This window comes from Falco naumanni, chromosome 20 (genome assembly GCF_017639655.2).
Source record: "Falco naumanni isolate bFalNau1 chromosome 20, bFalNau1.pat, whole genome shotgun sequence".
Lineage (NCBI taxonomy): Eukaryota > Metazoa > Chordata > Aves > Falconiformes > Falconidae > Falco > Falco naumanni.
In genome coordinates this window covers 2,073,787-2,096,099 of record NC_054073.1, presented here as the reverse complement: position 1 = coordinate 2,096,099, position 22,313 = coordinate 2,073,787, and the positions used below count along the sequence as shown (strand labels likewise).

At 54.2% G+C, this 22,313-nt stretch overlaps 1 protein-coding gene across 3 annotated transcripts in view; it reads right to left on the bottom strand.

The window, feature by feature from the left end:
* SNX27 (sorting nexin 27) overlaps window positions 1-22,313 on the bottom strand; it is a 34,238-nt gene that overhangs the window by 6,048 nt on the left and 5,877 nt on the right. For 2 of the 3 annotated variants that reach the window (XM_040618608.1, XM_040618607.1), the window contains exons 2-12: window positions 15,534-15,765; window positions 12,278-12,470; window positions 10,907-10,971; window positions 9,957-10,061; window positions 8,777-8,855; window positions 6,557-6,720; window positions 5,220-5,309; window positions 2,713-2,862; window positions 2,248-2,376; window positions 1,976-2,035; window positions 14-76 (exon numbers count right to left, since the gene is read on the bottom strand). In XM_040618608.1, the coding sequence (XP_040474542.1) occupies window positions 14-76; window positions 1,976-2,035; window positions 2,248-2,376; window positions 2,713-2,862; window positions 5,220-5,309; window positions 6,557-6,720; window positions 8,777-8,855; window positions 9,957-10,061; window positions 10,907-10,971; window positions 12,278-12,470; window positions 15,534-15,765 (1,330 nt within the window). The remainder of the gene's footprint in view (window positions 1-13; window positions 77-1,975; window positions 2,036-2,247; window positions 2,377-2,712; window positions 2,863-5,219; window positions 5,310-6,556; window positions 6,721-8,776; window positions 8,856-9,956; window positions 10,062-10,906; window positions 10,972-12,277; window positions 12,471-15,533; window positions 15,766-22,313) is intronic. The other variant, XM_040618609.1, reaches the window with a different exon arrangement.

The window sequence follows — 22,313 nt, the reverse complement described above, 5'->3', positions numbered from 1 at the left end:
TCAGCCCAATTACCTTGCTGCACATATTGTCTTTACTGCAGTTCTTGTTATCCTTGTCTGTTGCTTCCTCCTCCACCTTTACAAGGGAAAAAAATAAAAAAGGGTATAAATAAGAAAGCAGAGCTGGGGGGGACGGGAGGAGACTGAACAGCTGGTGTTGGAGCATCGGGATGGGATCCAGGGTGCTCCACAGATGTTGGACACGGGGAGCTATGGAGGAGCTGGGATTCAGAGAATAAGCCAGGCAACCCACTCGGGCAGCTTCTGCTTCACGTAGCAAGAGCCACAAAGGCTTTGGTGCTCGGTGGTACAGAGAGGTCACCCCCAGCTGGGACACAAACCCCAGAGCCAAGCTCCTTGGCTCCACACATGGTGCACGGGGAGCGTTCGGTGCTTTATGAAGCCGAACCGCCAAACTGTGTAAGCACACGCTATCGAGCCTCTCTGCCTCCCTCCTGTGAGGCTCAGGGCTGGGACAAAGCGGTCTGGGCTCCGGAGGGGCTCCTGACCACTGCTCCCGCCACCGCCCACCAGACAAAACAGGCTGATCTGGGACCCCGCGGACTCCGGAGCACAGTCCAGCACCAGGAGGTCTCCTTGCCCCTGCCTGCCTGCAGATCCCTGGTCACTCATGGGAGATTCAGCTTCCACCCCTCAAGCTAAGGCAAGTCAAGAATCCCATTTTCTTATTTCCTGGAAAACTCTTCCAGGCTTGTACTTCTCCCTCCTGTTGTTATCGTCCTCCGGTGAGCACAGCTGCCGCGGTCCAGACTGCGCTCTCTGCATGTCTCCAGCATGCCTCCCACACCCAGCACGGTGCCAACCCTGGATCCCAGCCACGCCGAGGATAAGCACCAACACCCCTGCCCCGGGCCAGTGCCCAGCTGGTAGGAAGCTTCCAGGTAGGGAAAGAGGGAGGCACCGTTCCCATTTAGAAGCCTCCACAACCAGGCAGCTGCAGGGCAGATTTTCCTGGATCACCATTTCAGACTTGCTGCGTTTAAGCTCTGTTTTAGGTACCCAAATCCGTCAGCTGGCAGAGACAAGCCATCAGCAGAGAGGAGGGCTGACGCCAACAGCACTGATCAGATCAAGAGCAACAAGAGAGGATCCAGCCTCCAACGGTTGCTTATCTCTGACCCCACAAGGGAGAGCAACATCTCTGGGGCAGCAGAGACACGGGATGGTGATTCAGTAGCACACACAGGGCGAACCTTGGCCAAAGCACCCCGGGGCCGGCCAAGCGAGCTGACGGCACGCAGCTTTTCTAGCTGCTCTCTCCCTCTTTCCCACAAGCAAAGCTGAGGGGAGCAGTCCCTGGGGATGACAGATGTGGGGCAACCCCAAGGAGCAGCAGATGGACACAAGGTGATAATCGTCTCCCTCAAGTGGGAGGAGAGGACAGGGGAAGCGCAGCAGCAGGGATGAAGAAGGCAGGGCGGGCTGGCTCCATGCATCGCCCCGCCCGGGGCCCAGAGCCAGGTCTAAGCGCAGCTTTGACAGGAGAAGGCCGAGCAGGCACCTCAGGCTGGGATTCAGAAAAAAACCCAAAAAACCAACAACCCCACAACCTCTCTGTGCTTTTCAGCAGCTTTCCGCCGGAGGCTCTCACAACCCTTTCTGAATAATTCAGCAACCTGCAGGATCTCTCCGGAGGACGAACAGATGCCGGGGAACGACTGGCCACACTCGCACAGCCTGGGACCTGGTTATCCTGGTCAGGCACACCTGCACGAGGTTCTCCCAGCACAGGGAGCTCCTTTGCTCCAGCTGCGACATGGAACACCCTCCCCCCACAGAACCCAGGCCTTTGAAAGCCAGCCGGTCTCCCCCCACGCTCCCCAGAGACCCGGTATCGCTGCTCTAAGCATCCCATCGCTCCCTGGACAAGCTGCTAAGGACCCAGCAGAAACGCTTGCCACTAAAAGCCTCCTGTGAAAGGTGAAGCCGTTTCCCTGCAGTTACGGGTTCTTACCTCCTTCCTCCACTTGAGCTCGCAGAAAACCCGTTCGAAGCACTCGTGCATGTAGTTGAACTGCAAAGAGAAAGCGGCGTCTGAGAGCAGCAGCCCCAGAGCCGCCCTGGCTCCCAGCCCCGAGCGTGGACTCCTCCTGGTGGCCACCGGCCCCTGTCACCTCCTGGCCAAGAAGCTGGAGCACAGGGTGCTGCTCCCCCAGCTTCTAGAAGGAGAAGCAGCAAGCTCTGGGCTTTTCCTGAGCGAACCTGCGAAGAACAGGGGGTACTTACATAGGGGGTGAAGATTTTAACCCATCGGGGTTTCTTCTCGCCTCGTGCGTATTCAAAACAAAACGCCATTCCCTCTTCGTCCGTGTCCCACCGCTGCATTTCGTCCCATTCAAATGCTATTACCTGGTTCTGAAGGAAGACAAAGCCCCGGTGAGGCCAGAGCTCAGGAAGGGCAGGATTACAGCAGCTGGGGCAGCAAAAGCGAAGCTGCACAAAGGGGGGACGAGGATGCCTCTGACGACGGCCTTGCTGCGGGGACGGCGACAGGCTGGGGAGGCAGCTTTGAAAGGCCCACAGAGCAGCCAGGTAAACCCCTGCGCTCCCAGCCGCTGCCCAAACCCCTTCGGAGGCCTCTCAGCAGCCCTGAGCCCCAGAGCTCCAGGGACACGGTGCTGGTGCAAAGCCGAGGGGGAGGCCAAGGGCTGAGCCCAGCTCCCCGACACCTCAAGGCACAAGCCCCCTTACCTCCAGCTGGCCCTCCTCCGTGCAGGCGTGGAGTTTAAAGTGCTTAATGCTGATGGCTGTGATCACATGCCCCTTCCGCCGGGAGTCACAGGAGCAATGGGGGAAGATGATCTCGTTATAACCCTCACACGTCCGTAACATGTTTAAATACTGCGGAGAGAAAGCCGCGGGCGTTAGCCTGCCCAGAGGGAAGGAAGGGGAGCCCTGCGTCCTGCTGCTCACACCCCGCAGCACTAATTGTCCCCCTGGAAATCCCTGGCTTTGCCCCAGCCCAGGGAGGCTGGATCCCCTCCCCAAAGGAAACCACCCCCCACCCCCCCCCCCGGCAGCAGCACTGGGCTAGGGGATGGAAGGAGACCCCTCCAGCTGCTCAACCTCCCTCCCCAAAACACGGATCCGCCCAGACGTGCACAGAGCTCCTTGTGGCCTTGAACGCCAAAAGCCCTTTCTGGGAGAGCTGGTGCAGCCAGAGCCGCCGACCAGCACGACCACGCTGCCCTGGGAAGGGCATGATCTGAGCAAACAGCTAAAGCAGCGCCGGGACGGAGCACCCTCACTAGAGCCGTCCTCCGGATCGCTACAGGCTGAACGAGACCAACGAGGCCTGCCGGGCAGACGTGGGATCTGGCTTTCTGAGTCCTTCGATGCAAGTGCTACAGCTCACGAAAGGTCCAAAGAGGTATTTTGGCTCTTCCTTTCCTCCCGAGTGTCGCCCCGACAAAGCAGGGCTGCGAGAACACCGGAGAAGCGCCGGCCACTTGGGGTCACAGGTCTGGACATGGAAGAAGCCAGCAGCTTCTCCAAGGGCTGGTACTCCAGAGCCCTGCAACCTCTCATTACGTGAGAAAGGTTTACGCAGGGCAGAACTACAACAAAGCCTGGAGTGACTCTTTAACCACGGAACAAGCCACATCCAGACCAGAGGAAGACGTCAAATTCTCAAGTGTGGTGCTCCAGGCAGGACCCTTAATAACATGGGGCGATGTAGAGGATGAAGTACTTTGACTTCACAGGCTCTTTGGGACACAGACATCATCTTCTTGACCTCCTGCCAGACCAGGGCCCTACTACACCTGGTGTATGTCTGTCTGTGTATATGTGTGTGTGTGTATATATATATATATATATATATATATATACACACACACACGCTGTGATATATCATTTCCAAAGCTTCAGATCTTTCTTTGGTCATTAGAAAGCCAGCAAGGTGAGCAGAAACAAAAGAGCGATGAGAGAACCCACAGAAGGAAGCGTCTATTTACTGATCTTTACCATGAGTTGATAATTAACCTTCTTGGCTTAGCATTTCAAGCGACCCTTCTGGTGTCCACCCCAAGGTAGTCCCCCAGCAGGGACCTCCAAGAGCTACTGCAGCCACACAGGCTTTGAGGAGGTCCAACCAAACCAGCCAGGCTGGAGAAGGGAATGCCAAGGCCCCTGCTCTTCGACAGCAGCCAAGCTGGCCACAAGAAGGCAGGCGGGGTGCAGCGAGTCAGGGAAAGGGCAGCCTGCATTCATTCCGTACCAGCAGCCCCGAGCAAGCCAGAAAGTTATTTACAAGTCAGAATCTTCTGCTGTTTGATCTTCAAGCCAAGCTTGCGTCAGGCAGATGATCTCAGGGTATCCCCTTCGCTCCCCCAGGTCCAGGCCAGGCAGGCTCATCGAGTCACACCAACCCCCCAAGCATTCGCTGGGCAGAGCGGTAAGAGGCAGAAAATCCCTGACCAGACATGGAGCTCTGGCACAGGATTTGCCATCTGCGAAGACTTCTGCTGGACAAAACACCCCAGAAACTAAGGCACCGAGAGGGCAGCAACTCACATTACGAGCGGGCCAGGACCCACCGCTCCCTCGGCCAGCCCAGCACCACCACCTCGGAGGCAGTCTGGAGCAGAAAGAGACCTTTGCCTCCCAATTACTAGGGAGAAAGAGCCGTCCCCGAAGGGCTGCAGGTGAAGGATTGCTACACCACATGTTAAGCACCTCACCTTTCAACACCAGCAATAACCCACAAGGTTTTATCGCTGCCTCGTTTGGAGCAGAGTCAATGGGTGATCCTGCCAAGGACGAGCCGCCGTTCAAATGCGCCAGGCACATGGGGTGGTTTTGGTTCATGCAGCGGCCGACCCTCGGGCACGCCCCAGCCCTGCGCCTGGCATTCCTGCGTGTTTCACGCCCTGCCAATCCCTCCTGCACTAAGCCCACACCTCATGGCTCTCCAAGGTTACTGCTTTCCAAGAAAGACAGATGTGTTTTTCAAGGCTGTGCGCACAGGAGGGTTTGGGTTGGAAGGGACCTTTGAAGGCCATTAATCCAACCCCCTGCCGTGGGCAGGGACACCGTCCACCAGACCAGGTTGCTCCAAGCCCCATCCAACCCAGCCTTGAACACCTCCAGGGACGGAGCATCCGCAGCCTCCCTGGGCAGCCTGTGCCAGCACCTCCTTTCCAGACACAGCATTCCAAACAGGAAGGAAAGCCAACAGGACAGGTAGGGTAACTCACCATGACCATCTTTCTCTGCTCACACAGCTTCTGTAACTGGTAGGACTTCTCCTCTGCTTTGATGTAGCCTTTCTTGACATCATCAACAGCCTAAAGAGAAAAAGGGAAAGGAAACCCAGGAGGTCAGACTAGAGAGCTCTTCACTGAGTCACAGCGCTGCGCTGGCCCCGGCTGGCCCTGAGGCTGCTTTGAACAGCCACCCAAATTCACAGCCCCAGAAGGTGACCAGTGTCCCCAGAGAGGCAGAGGGATGGAGAGGCTCAAAGAGGTGGTTCTTCACACTCGCTGCTGACTCCTGCCACGAGCCTCTGACCGCCCTGGGGAGCATACAGATGCTTAAGCGTCTAGGCAGACTCTGGAAGAATGTCCCCTGGCAGAGGAGTATGGATCTGGAAATGCTGGTACCTGGAATCCTGCTTCTGCCTTCAGGCTCAGGCAAGGACAGGTCGGTACAACCCTTCCGCTCCAGTCACAGGCACGGCTGCCTGCAGCAGAGCAGTGCTGGCTTTTACCCACTGTGCTGCTGGAGCGCCGGCATGAAAATGTGTTTTTCCTTCAGGGCTGAGGAGGTACACAGCCCCTTCCTTTTGCTCCTCAGCTGCACACCCCAGCAAGGGCTCTTGCCCTTGGCACAAAGCAGCTTGTAAAGCTGCTGGTCAGTAAAGATCCAGTCTTGGCAATCAAAGAATTTGACAACTACTATTTTTATTTTCATTTGTACCAGAGGCCAGTACAGGCTCGGTTCAGAGTGCGCTGGGTTTGAGACAGAGCAAGATTCATCTTACTGAACTCTGCAGATATCTGCCTCTGAGCTGGTCATCCTCGCCTGGCTTTATACAGGTAATGGGAGACCGTGGCTCTTCCTGGACTCAATTCATCCCAGAGAATCTGCATAAAGTCAAATCACGGGCCAAAACGTCCCATCTCCTTAGGGTGAACAGGGACAAGTCTGCTCCCCATCTTCATGGACTTACACATGGAATTGAGGAAAACATAGCTGACCCAAGGAGTGCAGCCTGCCGTGATCCTTTCACCTGGCTCTGGGAAGGCAGCTTCTCACAATGATGACAGCAGGAGTCCTGCCTCCCAGTCCGGTTGCAACTTGGCCACAAGTTCACCACAGCACTGCCAATTCATCCAGCCACAGAATGCTACTCCTTGAAGTCACCCAAGCACGACTGGCCCTCAATTTCACGCTCTGTTGCCAGAACACCAAAGGACAGCGGTGTCTGCAGTAGTTCTAGGAGCTGGGCACTTTAAGTCCAGTTAAAAATTGGTGGGCTTGGCTTAAGGTTGGACTCTATGATCTTAAAGGTCTTCAGCTCCTGGGCACCTACCTGATGGAAGAAGTAGGTGACTGCCAGGTCGTTGTCATTGAGAAGAACCTCCTCCTCTGTAGTGAAGAGCCATTTTCGGATGGTCAGGCACGTTCCCGGCACTGCCGAGGTGTAGTTCTGCACGTAGAGCTTGTGGGGGAATTCGTTGGGTGCCAGTTTGCGCACTGGAAAAAGCACAGGACATGAGGTTAGCGCACCGCCGCACGGCATCAGCATCTGTGGCTGGAGCCTGGCTGCCGTACAGAGCAACGTCGGCGATGCCCTTTAGCTCAGCCAGCTGGGATCAGGACCCCAGCTCTGCTCCAAGGCCCCTTCCTACCCTCCCTGACCAAATCCAGCTTTTTCCCAATACCTGCTCCCACAGCGTCAGACCACACCTGTCCCTTGCAATCGCCTCTAGCGCCCAGGCAGGAATCTGTGTGCGACTGAACCCTCGGCTGTCGGACAGCTCAGCGCGGCTCTCCAGGATCAGCACAACAGCCTGACCTCATCCCCGGCTGTGCACGGGGAGGTCCACCCTGCCCAAGGCCTTAGGATCACAGTGTCCCGGATCTATGCGCTGTCCTCACAGTGGGGGGGGGGCTGGAGAAGGTCCCCTCTGTGCTGGCATGCTGCCACCAGTGCCCAGACAAAACCTGCCGCATTGCTCAGCCAAGCCGCAGCAGCTGGGCCACCAGTGAGACCCTGCCAAGACATCGACGGTGTTCAAATCTGCTTTACCCAGCTATGAGGGACAAAAAAGGCGAGTGCCAGCATGTTTCCTTCATCAGGTAGGGATATGGTCACCATCTCACTGCAGATGGAGCTTAGAGTTTCCAGAGAAATTAAGTGGAGTGTATCCAGACAGGAATAAACATTCACAGCGAACGCCCAGAAAGCGTAAGCCATAAAGGTTAACTGGAGCTTTTACTTTCCAGCGCAGCTTGAGAAGTGTGGCACTCACAGGAACGAGGAATTAATAGCTCCAGTTAAGAGTCTGGCACCATAAAAGCTCCTGCGTGAGACTGTGCCAGCACACTGCAGCGTCCCATCTCCCAGAGCAGGTATTCCCTGCTCGAGGCTCCCTGCACAGCCCTGCTCGGCCTCAGCAATCTCAGGGCACGTCAACCCTCCAGTCCTGCTCTTCCCTCTCTGCTCCGACACACCAGCACCTGGTAACCCTCAAAAAGCGACCACAGACCCTGTCGCAGAGGCAGTTCTGCGATGCCAACAGTTTTATAGGAGACCGGTGATAGCAGCTGCCCCAGAGTCAGCATCTGAATGCAAACCTAGCCTGTTCTGTGAGATGAGTCACTTTAGGAGGGCTTTAAGTAGCTAAAATTTGCCCCAGCTGTTCAGCCAGAATCTTGCGAGGACAAGGAACAGCCTGAGGAAATCTCTTCCTACAAGACACAGTTTGCCCTAACAACAGGACGAGTTTGAGGCATACAGACGACAATCCAGAGATGAAGGTACCCAGCTGGGAATGAGAAATACACTTGGCGTAAAACCCAGCACAGGGGAAAAAATACAAACCATGAACCAACCACTACACCCATTTTGTGGTGTGGCCACGACATTTTGGTCTCTCTACAGCTTCAGTGAACCCGGGCAAAAATCAGAGATTGCTGTGGCCAGGGACCTGAACAGCAGCCAGGAGACCCCAGCATGCACTAGGCTGGAAGGATGGCAATTACTGAAGTGCTGAAATGACTGCCCAGAATCCCACAGTCAAGCCTCAAATGCCATTAGGATTTAACCACGGAAGGAGAGATGAAGTGCTAAGATGCAGCTCGCAGCACACAGCCACCCTGGACCTGGATATTGCCCCACACCCACGTGCATACAGACCGAGGGTGCCCTCAGTCTGCTCCCCAGCACCTTCGCTCCGTCCCGAGCCGCTGCCCCCCTCTCCAGAAACTGCCGCGTTGCAGTGACGCTGCCTGCTTTTTCTAAGCTCGCCGGACCCTTTGAACTAAAGTAAAACGCATCTCTCAGTTTAACAAAAAGCTCGTCTCCTTGAACTGCTTAAGAAAGGGAAAGTCAAGCAGCAGCAAAAAAAGCCATCAAACTTGGAGGGCTCCTCATTATCAGAGCCTGCTGTGCCTGCCCCGTTCCTCCCGGGGCTCCTGATTCTGCGAGTCGAGATAAGACCTAAATGAGAGCGCCACCGCGCCCTGCGAGCGCTGCAGAGCTTTCTCCTCGGTTGCTCGTCAGCACCGAGGGGATTAGAAGACTCACCAAAGGAGTGATTGATCACTTCAAACAAGGCGAAGTAGTTTGCGGTAATACTGTCCATTCCAACTTTCGCAGCCACAGCCTAAAGAAGGGGAAAAAGGGGTGAGTGAAACAGGAGCCAGCAGCTGTCCATCCCTCTCTGGGGCAAAGCCAGCTTCATACAGATTATTCCCAAGTATTCCCGAGGTGTTAGTCACCACGGAAACCCTGAATTTTACTCTTCCAGTAAAACCAGACGTTTTCTTAAGCAAGGGCTTAGATTGTCCTGCTTTCACCTTCCTGTAAACTGATCTAGATTTGAAGTGCCACCACGGCTGACAATTAGGTCATTTTTCTTCTGATGCCGCCAGCTTCAGCTCCTAATAGAAGAGGCGTGCACACCCCCCCGGGAGTTTTCTCCAACAACAGTTCAGTCCTGCACGCTAGTACCACAGTCAAAACTCACAGACCTCGGCGGCGGCGAAGTGAAATTCAATAGGCTGTGTCCCAAACGCACCCTGTGCTGCCAATCCCATCTACCCGCGGGATCCTGCCGCGCGGATCTCAAGCCCCCGAGAGCCTGCTCTTTCGCAACACTGTCTCCCTCGCCTGCAGCAACATTTTTAGTTCTCCTTTCGAAAAGAGTCTCCCCTGCACCATCTTATTCCCCCTAATCCACTGACAGCTTCCACTTTCCTCTTGCAGTGCTGGTTGAAGTCAGTTCTCCTTAGTTTTCCACTGAAAGCAGAGGGCCTCCAGCCACCTGCAAACCTGTAACCCGGCGCTGCCCTTAATATCCAACTTGTTGTCCTGCCACGCAGCCACAGGCTCGTGTGTTGGCTGCTGGCAGCTCTTGGATCCAACCCCTCCGCTGCAGCCACTGCGAGCCGTAACACACAATCTGCCCAGCGCTTAGAGCCAGCCACCAGCTTGAAGATATTATCAGTGAAAATTAATTCAGCGAGGACTCCGTCCTTGCAGCCAAACCTGCCAGTGAAAGCGCTGCTTCAGCACGGCATAAGGTTAGAGTTTCGCAGCATCCCTGCCCTCCCTGCTACAGCAAAACAGCGTCCCTTATGCCCAGCTGCGCTCGAGAGGAAAAGAGAGAAGCAAGCGGGCGCCCACAGGGTCGTGGATGATGTCTGTATCATGTTAAATCTTCCAGTCAAGGCAAAAAAAAAAAGCAAAAGAAGCAGCAGCTCACCTGGTACACCTGGTCTGTAGTGCTGTTCTTTTTGACTCTTACTGTCACTGTTGTTATATCTGGTAGTGCTACTCGGAGCTCCACATCTGAGATGCCATTGTAATTCTGAAAGAGGGAGGGAGAGAAGACAGAAATCAGCCTCACACAAACCGAGCCCCAAGCTCTGCGGGCTGTTTATTGCTTCACACTTGCTAATTAACATGGTCACTTCTAACCACCTGCTGCTCTGCAAGCTTCAAGAATCCTGCTCCGGTCTGCACCAGAGAAATTCTGAAAGGAGGAAGATGTGAGCTCTGCTCCGAGACAGGAAGCTGAGCAAACTGCTTCAGACCACGATAGGGGAGGATTTTCCATTCACGGGTTTGCCAGTGAAGAGCAAGAGAAAGCTCCGTGACAGGGCAACTTCATGAACCACAGAAAGGTTGGCAAAAGAAGAGCAGCTGAATGGCAACCAGAAACTCGCTGATGCTGCCTGCAGCTCCAATCTGGGGAAGAAGCACGCTGAACAGGCCGGTGTTCAGAGCGCCCGTTGCCTTTCTGGTTAAAGGCTGACAGATACAAACAGCTCACAAATGCAAAGCTACCAGGGCTGCCACCAGCAGAGAAAACAGCAGGACGGTCAGTGAACATGGGTGCCTTGCTGGGTCTCCCCTGGCCAGAGCGCCAGGGTACGCAGTGTGGCCTCATGGCTGGTTCTGCTCTGTGCACACCTCTGAGAGCAGCAGCAAAGCTGCTCGTAGCTGCTGCTATGGGGAAAAGTTTCCCATAATAACAGCGCAATAACAGACAGCAGACTGCAGCCTTGATTTTTTGCCACCATTTTCTATTCAACCAAGCAAGGCTTTGGCAGGGAGTGTCTCTGCTCTCTGATCCAGTTTTACCAAGCATTTACAGCCTCTGTAACAGGGAAGGTCACGCCAGAGCTTCAGTGCCGTCGCCTACGTGCCTACCTCGTCCGACTCCGACAGGAACTCTTGCATGATGTCGCTCTCCCCAATGACACGTATCGAACACACTACAGGACAGAGAGTGCAGGTTAGGGGGGTGCCTGGGGAAGGGGGAGCCCTCCCCTCCCAGGACCGGCCCAAAGGCGACATGGAAATAACAACTGTCTGTTCTGCGAGTGGCGTGAAACAAGGGCGCTATCTCCAGCCCAGAAAAAGCTTCTCAAAGCAAGTGCTCTCCGGGCTGTGTCAGGTGTCCTGGCATGGAGACTGATCCAGCCTGAATCCCCGACAACAGCAAGCGAACAGCAGTGTTGAGTAACTCGCTGAGATATTCCCTGTGGGTGAAATCCAGGCCCCAGGCACACAGCCAGCAGGAGGTTTAGACTATACTTAAAAGTGGGCAAGAATTTCATAAATAGTATTTTTGCCTCTAAAAAAAAAAAAAAGTTATTCCAGAAAGATTGAAAGTGTTTGGGAATTTAGGCCAAGTTCAGCCAATAACATGGACCTGAACTGTTATCGTGTTGCCTCTAGGATGCAGACAGTCTGCCCCTTCCTCCAGCCAGCTGGTAACCGAGGGTGAAGATGAACAAACTGGGCAAGGCAGCACCGAGATGTCAGTGGGGTGGGGAAAACCTGACCCACATCCATCTTATGGGAAGAGGCAGCTTCACTCCCAGGTGCTGGGCAAGGGGAGAGGCCGTTAAGCTCACACAAACTAATGGAGCTGCTTCCAGGCAATTAAGAAAATACACAGCATCAGAGGACGAGGGGTCAGTGCTCCCCAAGCCCCATCTACAGCCTCTTCACTGCAAAACATGGGGCCAGATCTTTTAGCCAGGCACCCTGATGCAGAGGTAAGGTTTTGCATCCCCTTTCCCATCACGGGATCTCAACCGAAAGGAAAGTCCTGCTGCAGGCGTTACGATTGTGATTGAAAAGGACCAAAACGTTCAGCTGTGAGCAAGCTCAGGTTGAGCTGAGCTCCCCTGACGAGAACAGCCTCAAACATGATGTTCTCCCTGCTCCAGAGCTTCCCTCATCTTCCTCCTCCCCGTGTTCCCTCATCTCCAAGATCACTGGTGAGCCATACAACACTATAAATAAAAGCTTGTTGTGCGTTAAAAACCTAATTACACATTTTGTTGTTGGAAGTGCACTGCAAGCCAGTAACACACGCATCGTTAAGCTATGGCAAGTCTAAGCTCCCTCTCACCACTTCAGCCATAAAATCTGATCCAGCTACAAATGAGCTTCTTTCCCTCCCAGGTAAACAAATGCCCATGAAGTTCTGGACCACCCATGGAAGGATGTGCCCTGAGGATCTTCTTCCCTGCTTGCAAGGAAGGCAGCATCCAGCTCCCAGCTGAGTACCTTTCTCCAGGTACTCCTCCAGCCCTCGCCGTCGGGCGTCCAGCTGCTGCTCCGACAAAGAGAATGGCCACTTCCCCGGGAGACGCGGAAAAGTGAAGTTGGCAAATTCCCGTTTTAGGTTCTGGTGCAGGATGGCAAACTCCCGGTACCGCTTCGAGCAGAGCTGGCGGCCCGCCATGTAAACATTGTAGACCTGCAGGGAGGAAGAAGAGGGTCACTGGGGTGAGAAAAACCAAATCCAAACTGGCACAGCTTTGCCTTCCCAGACCCATGTAGTGCAAGACAAATTAGGAGGGTTTGAGCTAGAATGAGAAACCAGTATAGAATAGCTAAATATGCCACTGCTTACCGCTGGAGCTGGGGGATGTCCCAGCTACCACCTCCATCCGACAGCAGCAGGACTGGCATGAGTTCCAAGCTCCTTACACTCCAAAAGGAGGGGAAACACATCCAAACCCTTTACAAAAGGTCCTGAGCCCCAGCGCAGCCGTCATGGCATTCACCTGGATCACATCCTGCACACGGGAGGTCCCCAAGATGCACCAAGCCACCACTGGACTGATGCCACAGCAATACCACGCTGACTGCATCAGTTGTTTGCAGTGACAAGAGCCTCATCACCTTCCAGGTGTGCTTGATGCTACTGCTGAATTTCCAGCCCGTTGCAGAATTGAGCCTCATGTCGCAGCCAAAGCCCCAGAGCTCTGGATTCACGTTCACAGCTACTTCTGCTGAGAGGCACAGAGAGCAGGAGGCTCGTGTTTGGGGACAGCCCCTAGCAGCCGTCAGGCACCAACCATGGGGCAGATCCCAGGAGAGAGGCAGCACGAGGCTTGTTAGGATCACCCCATGTTAACTAGTCTCTTTGCTACACATGCACTCTTCCAGTTTCACTCCGGACACCACTAAGAAAAGAGAACTCTTGTCCCAAATAGGGGAAAACCTGGAGCAGAGTTACAGTCACAGGACACTTCTCAGCACTGCGATGCTCTTCAGGGAATTCCCTTCCCATTCATTAATGAGCTGCCTCCGTTTTTAAGCCAATCTGCTCACTCTCGCAGGCAAGTTAAAACAAGCTCTTATCTAGGCACTGCTAATATGCCCTCAGTGATAAGGAGGTCCCAAACAGCAGCGTTACCTTAATTGGCTTCACACGAGGAAAGGGATGCAGCGGGGAAGAGAGCAGGTTCATGCTTTTTCATGTTGCACAAGGGAAGGCTTGCAACCGCAACCTTTCCTCTTGAGGAGCATCACCCGCCGCCGCGCTCCCAAAGCCGAAGGGCTGGCAGAGTGCCGGGGTGCAGTCCGGCAGGAGGCATGTGCCAATGATGCATCGAGGGTGGCTTCAGCAGCGTTTAGGAAATTCAAAACCCCAACCTCTCCCCAGACGAGGGTCCGGAGCAGCCCCACCTCGCTCACCCTCCACACCTGCGCTCCAGGTACCCGCCTGACAGCCTTCACAAGGCGAAAGCGCTCCAACAAAACCCCAGCTTCTTCCTTAAAAAGCGTGCATTCAGCCCTTCTGGCATCACCTCAAGAGACGGTGCCAGGCTGGGGCTGGATCCAAACAGCAGCACCTACTGTCAGTCTAGAGAGGTGGCTCCCTTTGGCCCCCTCCCTGCACGGCGCTTCTTGAAGAACCTCTGTTTTCTAGGCCCCTTTTTCTCCTGCTCCACACAGCACACCTTACCCAACAGGATTCCTGCTGGGGCTGGGAGAGCAGGGCACAGGGAAAGCACACACTCCCCAGGAGGCTGTGGATCCGCAAGGATCCCATCTGTCCCCTTCAGGGACATGTTGAAGTCACACACTTTGCACAGGAGCCTGACTCTTCCGGCAAGCTGAGCGTTCCTGAACCCTCTCCATCCTTCTTCTCTCACACACACACGCTGCTTCTGCAACACTGATACTGGCTTAGGTCTTCCTTGGGAAAATGCCTCCATCCTCATCCAGGAGAGGAAAAAGTGATGAGCCAGTTTGTCATCTGTCTCCCGGCATTTCGCACTACAGCACAACCACATCCCGAGGGCGACTGCTCCAGCCAAACCTACCTCCCAGTCTGGGAGGGTGAAGGGAGCCAGCATACGGCACACACCTTCCAGCCACGAGTCAAAGCAGCGGTGTAACTAGAACGCCTGATACTCCCCATCTCATCCCAAGTCCCTCCACCTCATCTTCCACCCCCACCAGCGGCCACACAGTTCCCTGGCCCTGCAACAACGGAGACAGCACACCGAGAAGAAGAAACACATGATCTGGACATGGGTAGGACTGCACTCCTAACAACAAGCAGCTATTTGCAGGGGAAGAATACTGTGCTTGTGGCAGCCTTCCATCTCTACCAGTCGCTGACTGAAACCCAGAGCCAGCTGGGCTTTGGCCGCAGGCTCTGCCGACCCTCGCCGCAGCTCGGACCCCAGGCGTGCTCCCGGAGCAGGCAGCCAGCAGCGAGACGCAGGGTGCTGGAGGACAGGGCCATTGAGACCGTTTGCTGAGCACCATGCAGCCAGGCAAGGAAGCAGAAGAGCTAAGCAAGGCCCGTCTGATTGAGGAGGTTAAGTACACCCCAAATGCTGCAAGAAGGAGCAGTTCTGCAGATGAATGTCTTTGTTCAGCCCATTCTGGGTCTCTCTCCAAACGTTTCCTTACCAGCCGCAGTCAGCCTCATCCCTGGTGAGCCAGTATTGACCTTAAGCCTCAGGAGGATGCACTCGTGTCAGGTACTTAGAGGACAGATCACCCTGTCTAGGAAAGTGACTGCCAGCCTCCCCAGTAAACGTGAGAAAAGAGGCAGGGAACCCAAAGGAAAGACGTTTTACAGCTATTTCCCACGACACTCCCTAAAGGGAAAAGAAATTCTGGAGATGGGAAGTTATGCTTCAAGACATCTGTTCCCTTTGCTTTTACATCTATCACAGATGTCCTTAACACTTGGTGTAAAACAGGAGATACAAATATGAAAGCTTATACGAACAAAATAATAGCTTCCTACTTAATCTTCACAAGAGATCAAGCTATTCCAGATACATTAATAAAAAGCTTCACAGCACATAGGAAATAGCTGCAAAAGAATAACCAAGTGCAATAAGAGTGAAGATGGGCAAGCCTAAATAAGACGGTGTCAAAACCAGTAATAAATTAGCATGCCTCCATCCTGAAGACAGAGAGCTAACTTGTCACTAACAGCAAGAAGCGCGTCCGTTCTGGGTGTGGATGCATCCTGTTTCCAGAAAACACTGTCCAAGATTATACTAACCACAAACTTCTCGCTGTTTTGCTCCACATGCTTGTACGTGGGGATGGAGATGGGCACAGCTTGTTTTTCCGTGTAGTCATAGAATGACTGCCCCAAAGAGTCATCGCTTGGATCGAGATTATCTGCCTCGTGGGGAGGCACGGACAACACTGTCAGAATTAACTCCTTCTCTCCTGCGCGAATCAGGTCCACCACTTGCTTGTGTGTTGCTCCTTCGACATTCACCCCATTCCTGCGAAAGAGAAAGCAGAAGAGCCGTAAGCGAGCCAGAGGTGACTGCAGAGCCTTCAAATCGTGCCAGGACGAGCCCAGAGATCCATCACACACTTGCTTCCCTTGAAAATCCCTCCAACCTCAACTGCTCTGGTTGCTCCAGTTCTATTCTGGTTTCAACTTCACTAATTTTTCCTATTGATGATTTCTCACGTTATTAGTTACTGAATTACAGACACAGCCAAAGCTTCTTTCACGCACCCCCTTGAATATTCAAAACAAGTTTTGCAGTTTTTACTATTTCCCAACGTTGTGACATGGCACATTTGTACCCAGAAAGCAAGCCTTTTCCTGCCAGCTAAAGGCAAATGCAAGGAGACCATGGAACTCGGGAAGAAAACACTGGACGCGTAATACATACTACTCTGCCAGGACAAAGCCCACCTCCTGATCCTCTACAGCTCCAAAACATAAGTGGATTTCCCTAAATCTGAATCGAAGCTCCCAGGTGAACAAGAAGGAGAAAGCAGGCAAGGAGGCTCCGAGAGCAAAGGTAAGCTATTTCAGAAGCCAGTGCTCCCATCCACCACACAGCCACAAGCGGCACCACAGGCGCACCTGCTTCGGTGCAATGTAAAGGAGATGTGCGTTTGCTTCAGTTACTTTGAGGAATACTGCTCTGCCCTGCCCCAAGCAGCTCAGGAGCACTGCTACAGCGAGTAACACCTTTCTGCTTCCTAAATTGCTCCAACCTGATCACAGGAGCTCCTCCCAGTCATGCCCCAAACCCTCCAGGAGCCCCATGGAAGCTCTGAAGACCCAAGACATACCCAAGCCACCCCTCCGGCACTCCTGAAATTCCTGTGAGCCCTGGGCAGTTAACGATCCCTTGGCTCTTGCTTTGCCCAGAGGATACAGGCCGTGCCTCAGCCAGTGTGGAAAGATGCTGGACCTGTGATTTGATCTCAAAATGAAGAGAGCTGCTAGGTTCTCTTCCAAATCTGGAAAAGGGCAAGCCTGTTTCTCCTCCCGATAAGTGCTAAATTTAGCGTGAGTCTCCATAAACTTGCAGTCAAACAAGCGTCTCTGTGACGGTATCCAAAACATTCCCTGTATAAACAGGAACAGGCAGAGCTTCACCCACCGCATCCCCACCAGCCAGCCCGGCCACGCTCTCGCAAGGCTGCCGGAGACGACAGGTCCCTTCACCTCTGCCTCCCGAGCAGCTGCCCAGGGCGAGCCTGGAACAAACCAGCAGTCCCTCACAAGGAGTTTCTCACCGCTGCTGAAGCAACCATGCCTCAACCCCGGTTTGCCTTTGCTCGCACCAAGGAATTTCCCCACCAGAAAGTTCAGCTTATTCTTATTCTGCACTGCTGGCTATGGCCGATACCTGATGCGTCAGAGGAGAGCAAGACAAAAGCAGCCTGCACTTCCCCAGCCACAAATCCCACCCATGCAGGGAAAGAAAGGGCTCAAATACTCCCTCTGGCAACGAGCTACTCCTTCCCAGAGCCTGGGAACAGACTGTCATCAGCTCGCCACCAAAGACCCTGGTCACAGAATCACCCCAACTTGCCTTAAATCAAACATGGGATTCATCAGCTTTCAATCCCCAGCTCTCAAAGGGAAGAGAACAGCTCTTACCGCTTCACACTGATCATTTTTTAATCTAAATTTTTACTTAGAAAAGTCACCCTAGAAAGGTCCGACCTCAGCTTACAAATCTAGATGAGAGATCCCAGGCTCTGAATCAAATTTAAACCCCTGCGAGCCAGAGACAGTGCTTGTGCTTTGCCAGCAGTCGGACAAGCAAGCTTCCCCCAGTGGCCACCACCCACGGCTACCAACTCTTAGAGTTCCTGTATCGCTTCAGGGAAGGGGTAACGAAGGAACGCTCGGATGCAGGCTGTGTGCGATAAGGGCACTTGAGGGGCCGTGCACATTTTTTATAGCAAAGAGGCCGTTAAGTTCAGGAAGAGGGGAAAGCCCCTCCCCGGGAGCCAGCTCTGCCCCCAAAGCAGCGAGTCTGGTGCAGAGGGCAGCCCTCGTCACCGAGTCGAGCGATCAGCCGCCAGCATCACCACACTAAAGCCACATTCACGTTCGTTCCACCTGGCCGAAGCTCACATGCTGCTGGCTTATCCCAGACCACTTCCACTCGCCTAGAACGAGCCCTGTCCACAAGGTCGCACCGCCGCTGCCCAGGCAAGATTTCGGGTGGATGGGGATGGAAAGCCAGAGACTGCAGTCGCGCGAGGGCTGCTGCACGGCAGGCCAAACCAGCTCTCCTTCACACATCCCAGTCCTGCCCTGAAGGGACGAGGATAAAGGCAGGGGAGTTTAGTCACCGACCTCGAGCCCACCTCCAGCCACGGCAGGCAGAGCCCCCTCCAGCTGGCAGCGGGGGCTCCTGGCTGACCCAGGCTGCAGGACACGCCGCTTGAGCTCTCCAAAAGTCAAGGCTGGTTTTTCATCACTCAGCCCCAGCTAGGCTGGAACTTCATCTTAATATTAACTTCCCATCAGCAAAGACCTCAGGCACTGCCCTTTCCCTTCTGCCAGCAGAACGAGAACAAACGTGCTGCTGGCTTCCTCCTCTTCCTCGCCCACACCATCCTCGGCCCCGGGTGACGTCTGCTGTCACCCATTTTCTCCCCAAACAGACACCAAACCCTGGGAGGGGGTGAGGACAGGACCTGAGACTCCCAAAATTATGACTGCAATGCATCATTTCATTCACAAAAAAAGCGGTAACACCCACTGCTGTCTCTCCATCGCTGCCAGCAGGTCTTTCTGCGATCAGATGCTGCTGTCACAGCAGCCCTGCTCGCCCCTCTGCTGTGGCGCGGTGGGAAGGAGCAGTCAGTACCGCAGCACGCGGGGCCGGAGGACTCGCACCTTTGCAATAAAGTCACCATAGCAACTCAGGCTGGAATCATCAGCGAGGAACCGGCAAAGAAAGGGAACGGTAAATCACACTACACAGGCAAATCAGGAGCAGCTGGCAAGGCAGAGGAGCACAGCTGAATGACGTGCTGCTTGCGCAGCCACGGACCTGTGGGACCTGAGAGCAGAATGCACTTTTCCCAAGACCACGGGACACTTGGCTACTTTGCTCCTCAAGGTTCTGCCTCCATTTGGAGTTGGAAAAAAGATCCAGGCATTACCTTTACCCTTCCAGGGAGTACACACGATCCCAGGAGAGGGCTGCTGAGCTGACCGCAGGGCCGGGTCCCTCCATACCACACAGAAAGGACATCCAGGTACAGCAGCGGCGGATGACGACCAGACCCAGCATATCCTCCCCTCCACGAAGGAGGTACCGCAGGTGGCACAGGGCTCTCTTCCACGCGGGATGGGAAAAAGAACAGGACTCTGCTCACAGGCGAGCAAACTGCTGCAGGATGGAGACCACAGCCATGTAATCCCCAGCAAGGTCTGCCAGACTTCAGCAGCACTCGAGGAGCAACTTCCCCAACAAATCCCTTCTCTCAGCTGTTCAGCACCAAACGTGGAGGTGGTTAAACCAGGAGCATGAGGTTCTGTCACCCTCCACGGCAGGACAGTGGGCAAGTCTCCTTCCCTTGGTGCCCTGCTTCCTCTTCGCCTCACCAGGGATGCAAGCTGCCTTGCAGGAAGGTTACCGTGGGAGAAGCTCTGAAGTTGGTGGGAAGAGGCGATGCTGGAGCTGTTCAGCGCGCTGTTGGACTGGGCAGTGCAGAGCCTTCTCATGCTCTCCCTCCAGCAGGGGCATCCCCTCCCAAACAGGGCTGCAAGGGGGCTCCCAAACGCTCTCGCCGTCCCCTCCCGGGAGCTGGGAAGAAGCTGTCTTTGTGCTGGTTATAGTCAGTCTAGCTCGAGATTTGCCATGACTAAAAGCTCACGTTGGATGAGCTGAAGACAACGTAACCCCAACAAGCTCATTATCACATCTCTGTCGGCAACCGTCTCGCCGCGGCAGAGGGAACACACACCCCTGTGGCAGCCCACAGTCCGGCACGATGCTGAAGATGCCTGCCAAGACAGGCTGAGACTCCGGACTGTGACCCGAGGCAGTGGCACGCTACACTGCCCATCAACACCGCTGCGAGGGCAGAAACCCTGGCACGCGTGGGGCAGGATCAGGCGCTGCCAGCCTTGGCACTCGCCCGTCGGGGCTCGCCTGGTGCTACAGGCGAAGCTGAGCTCCGGGAATTACAGCAGGTTATGTTTAACAAAAGATCTTCAGCCTGTGGTTCGGCAAGCTCCTGCCACAAAAAATACATGCTGGGGGGCAGAGCAGACTGGTGTTTGTTCACCCTAATGAATTTAAAAGCCTCTCTGAGACAGAGTTTCCAAAGCACTAGGCCAAAGATGGTGAGCAGCAGCTGCAGGCTGGCATGGTCCCCTGACTGGAAGGAGGGTGAGCTGCTGAAGCACCCCACTTGCTCCCCCAGGCCTGCTCTCTCCGCCAGCACGGGCAGAAACAGTCTCATTCACCAGCTGCATTTGACCCCAGGAATGCCCATCGGCAAGAACAGGAACGGCTGGCAAACACTGGGAGATCCTGAGGACAAAGCACGCGTTTGACCAAGGAAAATTTCCCATCGTGCCAACGCTAATGAGCAAGATCCCCAAGACAAAGAGCAGAACATTTCACTTCTCCCATTTGTAAGCCAAATGACTCATTTTCTGCAACGACTTCTTAAAATTTCCCAACTATCTGTCTGTCAAGAGATGACAAGGCGATTTACTGCAAGAAAGTCTGCAATAAGCTTCCTGGAGATTAAGACCACAGCCTGTCTTTGTTCAGGCAAAGTACTGACCCAGCTGACAAACCGTCCAGGGAAAGACATCCCAGAAAGTACTCCAGGCACCTTTAAGGCTTTGCCTTTTAGCAGGTGAACACCTCCTGCCATCCCACACTCTCAGCAGCACCAACGCAGCCAGAGCCCGGCTCTGCAGTCAAGGTAAGACCAGCAAAGGTAAAACGAGCACAGCTGCATCGGGCTGGCATCGCACTGCCCTCCCACCTCGGTGCGACAGAACCAGGCTGGCAAGAGCCTTGCCACGTAGATGTGGCCTCAGAAGCAAGGCTGGCAGCAGCTATCCACACCACAACTTCACGCGTCACCTGTCCCAATGGGGACGGTTTGCCAAGTCCTCATCTCCCCCCACCCAGGGCTCCACATCTTCCAGCTCCATCTGGCTCCTGCTCTGCACATCAAGCCCATAAAATTCCAAACGGAATCAAGAAGCTCCCCGCTCCTTGGTTCTTCTGTAGCACACCGGTTCTCGCCAATATTCAGCTGCAGGAGAGATTCAAAGCGCGGTGCTGAGGCAACAGCAGTGGTGACAGACTACTCTCTGCTCTGAGAAGGGCTGATGAAGGAAGAAGAGTGAAGCTGAGATCCAGCAACAAGGGCAGTCACCACTGGGATCAGCAGCCTCCTCGGGAGAGGCTCTGCAAGTAAAGATGAACGGCTAATGAGCTTACCAGACACAGCAGTGCGGGACAGCCTCTCCAGGCTTGCCATAGCTGCAGGAGCAGGCGCTTCGTTTCCCTTCTCAAACCCAGCTGATGCCCACCACCGAAACAGCTCCATGCAATGTCACCAGCAATGCCTGACAGGGTGCGTCTGCAAAGGGGCAGCTGCAGTGCCAGCTCCCTTCCACCATTCCTTGGGAGCACAACGCATTCGCCCGAGCGATCCACAGCAGCTTTAACAGACCCAGCTCCTTGCAGCTTATCCCAGAGGAGCATTAAGTTTCTCTGTTGCACGATACACCCGAGACCATTCAAGCTAAATGGTTTCTCCAACAGGCAGCGTGTTCCAGCCCTGAACCGCTCGGTCCCCAAAGCCAGGCAGCTGTCGGTGCAAGCCCTCCTCACACTGACCATCCCGGGGCTGTTCAGCTGAGGCCGAAGCAGTATTTCTCCATTTGTCATCACCCAAAGGAAGGGAAGCCAGCCTTCCTCTTTTACAGCTGAGCAATCCAGACCCTGTCCAACACTATTCAAAACAGGTTTAAAAACCCAGGAAGACTAACAAATGCAATTCCAGTGACCTTTCCTATTTCTCTGATGTGGGAGAGACCAGAAGGCAGCTGGGATAATTACCATTTTCACTGAAGCCTCTTACAACATTTTAAGGAAGTTTTAATGTGCCTGTGCATATTTACATGCATTGCTCTGGCAAACAGTGTGACTGTCATTCACCCGCTTCAATCATGAGAGCAACGATTCCTTGCAAATTAACACTTCTGAAACACCCTGAAAGACAACAAAGAATGTTAACACTTCAGAAGGTTAAAAACTAAGTATTACTGAAAAGCAAACAAGTAGTGACTCAATAGGTGGAAAGCTATTAGTCTCGCTGAAAAAGGAACAACATTTTGGACACTTCAGAAACCAAATCTTTATCAAATCCACCCTGGAAACTCAGGAGCAGTTAACTGCAATCAGCTTCTACACTGGCAATGGGAGACACGATGCAGGTCAAGGCCTCCTTGGGTTTGCCTTCCCTGAACCATCAGCAAAACCACCCCGAGAAGGGCAGAGACGGACAGAGCTGCCAGACTGCA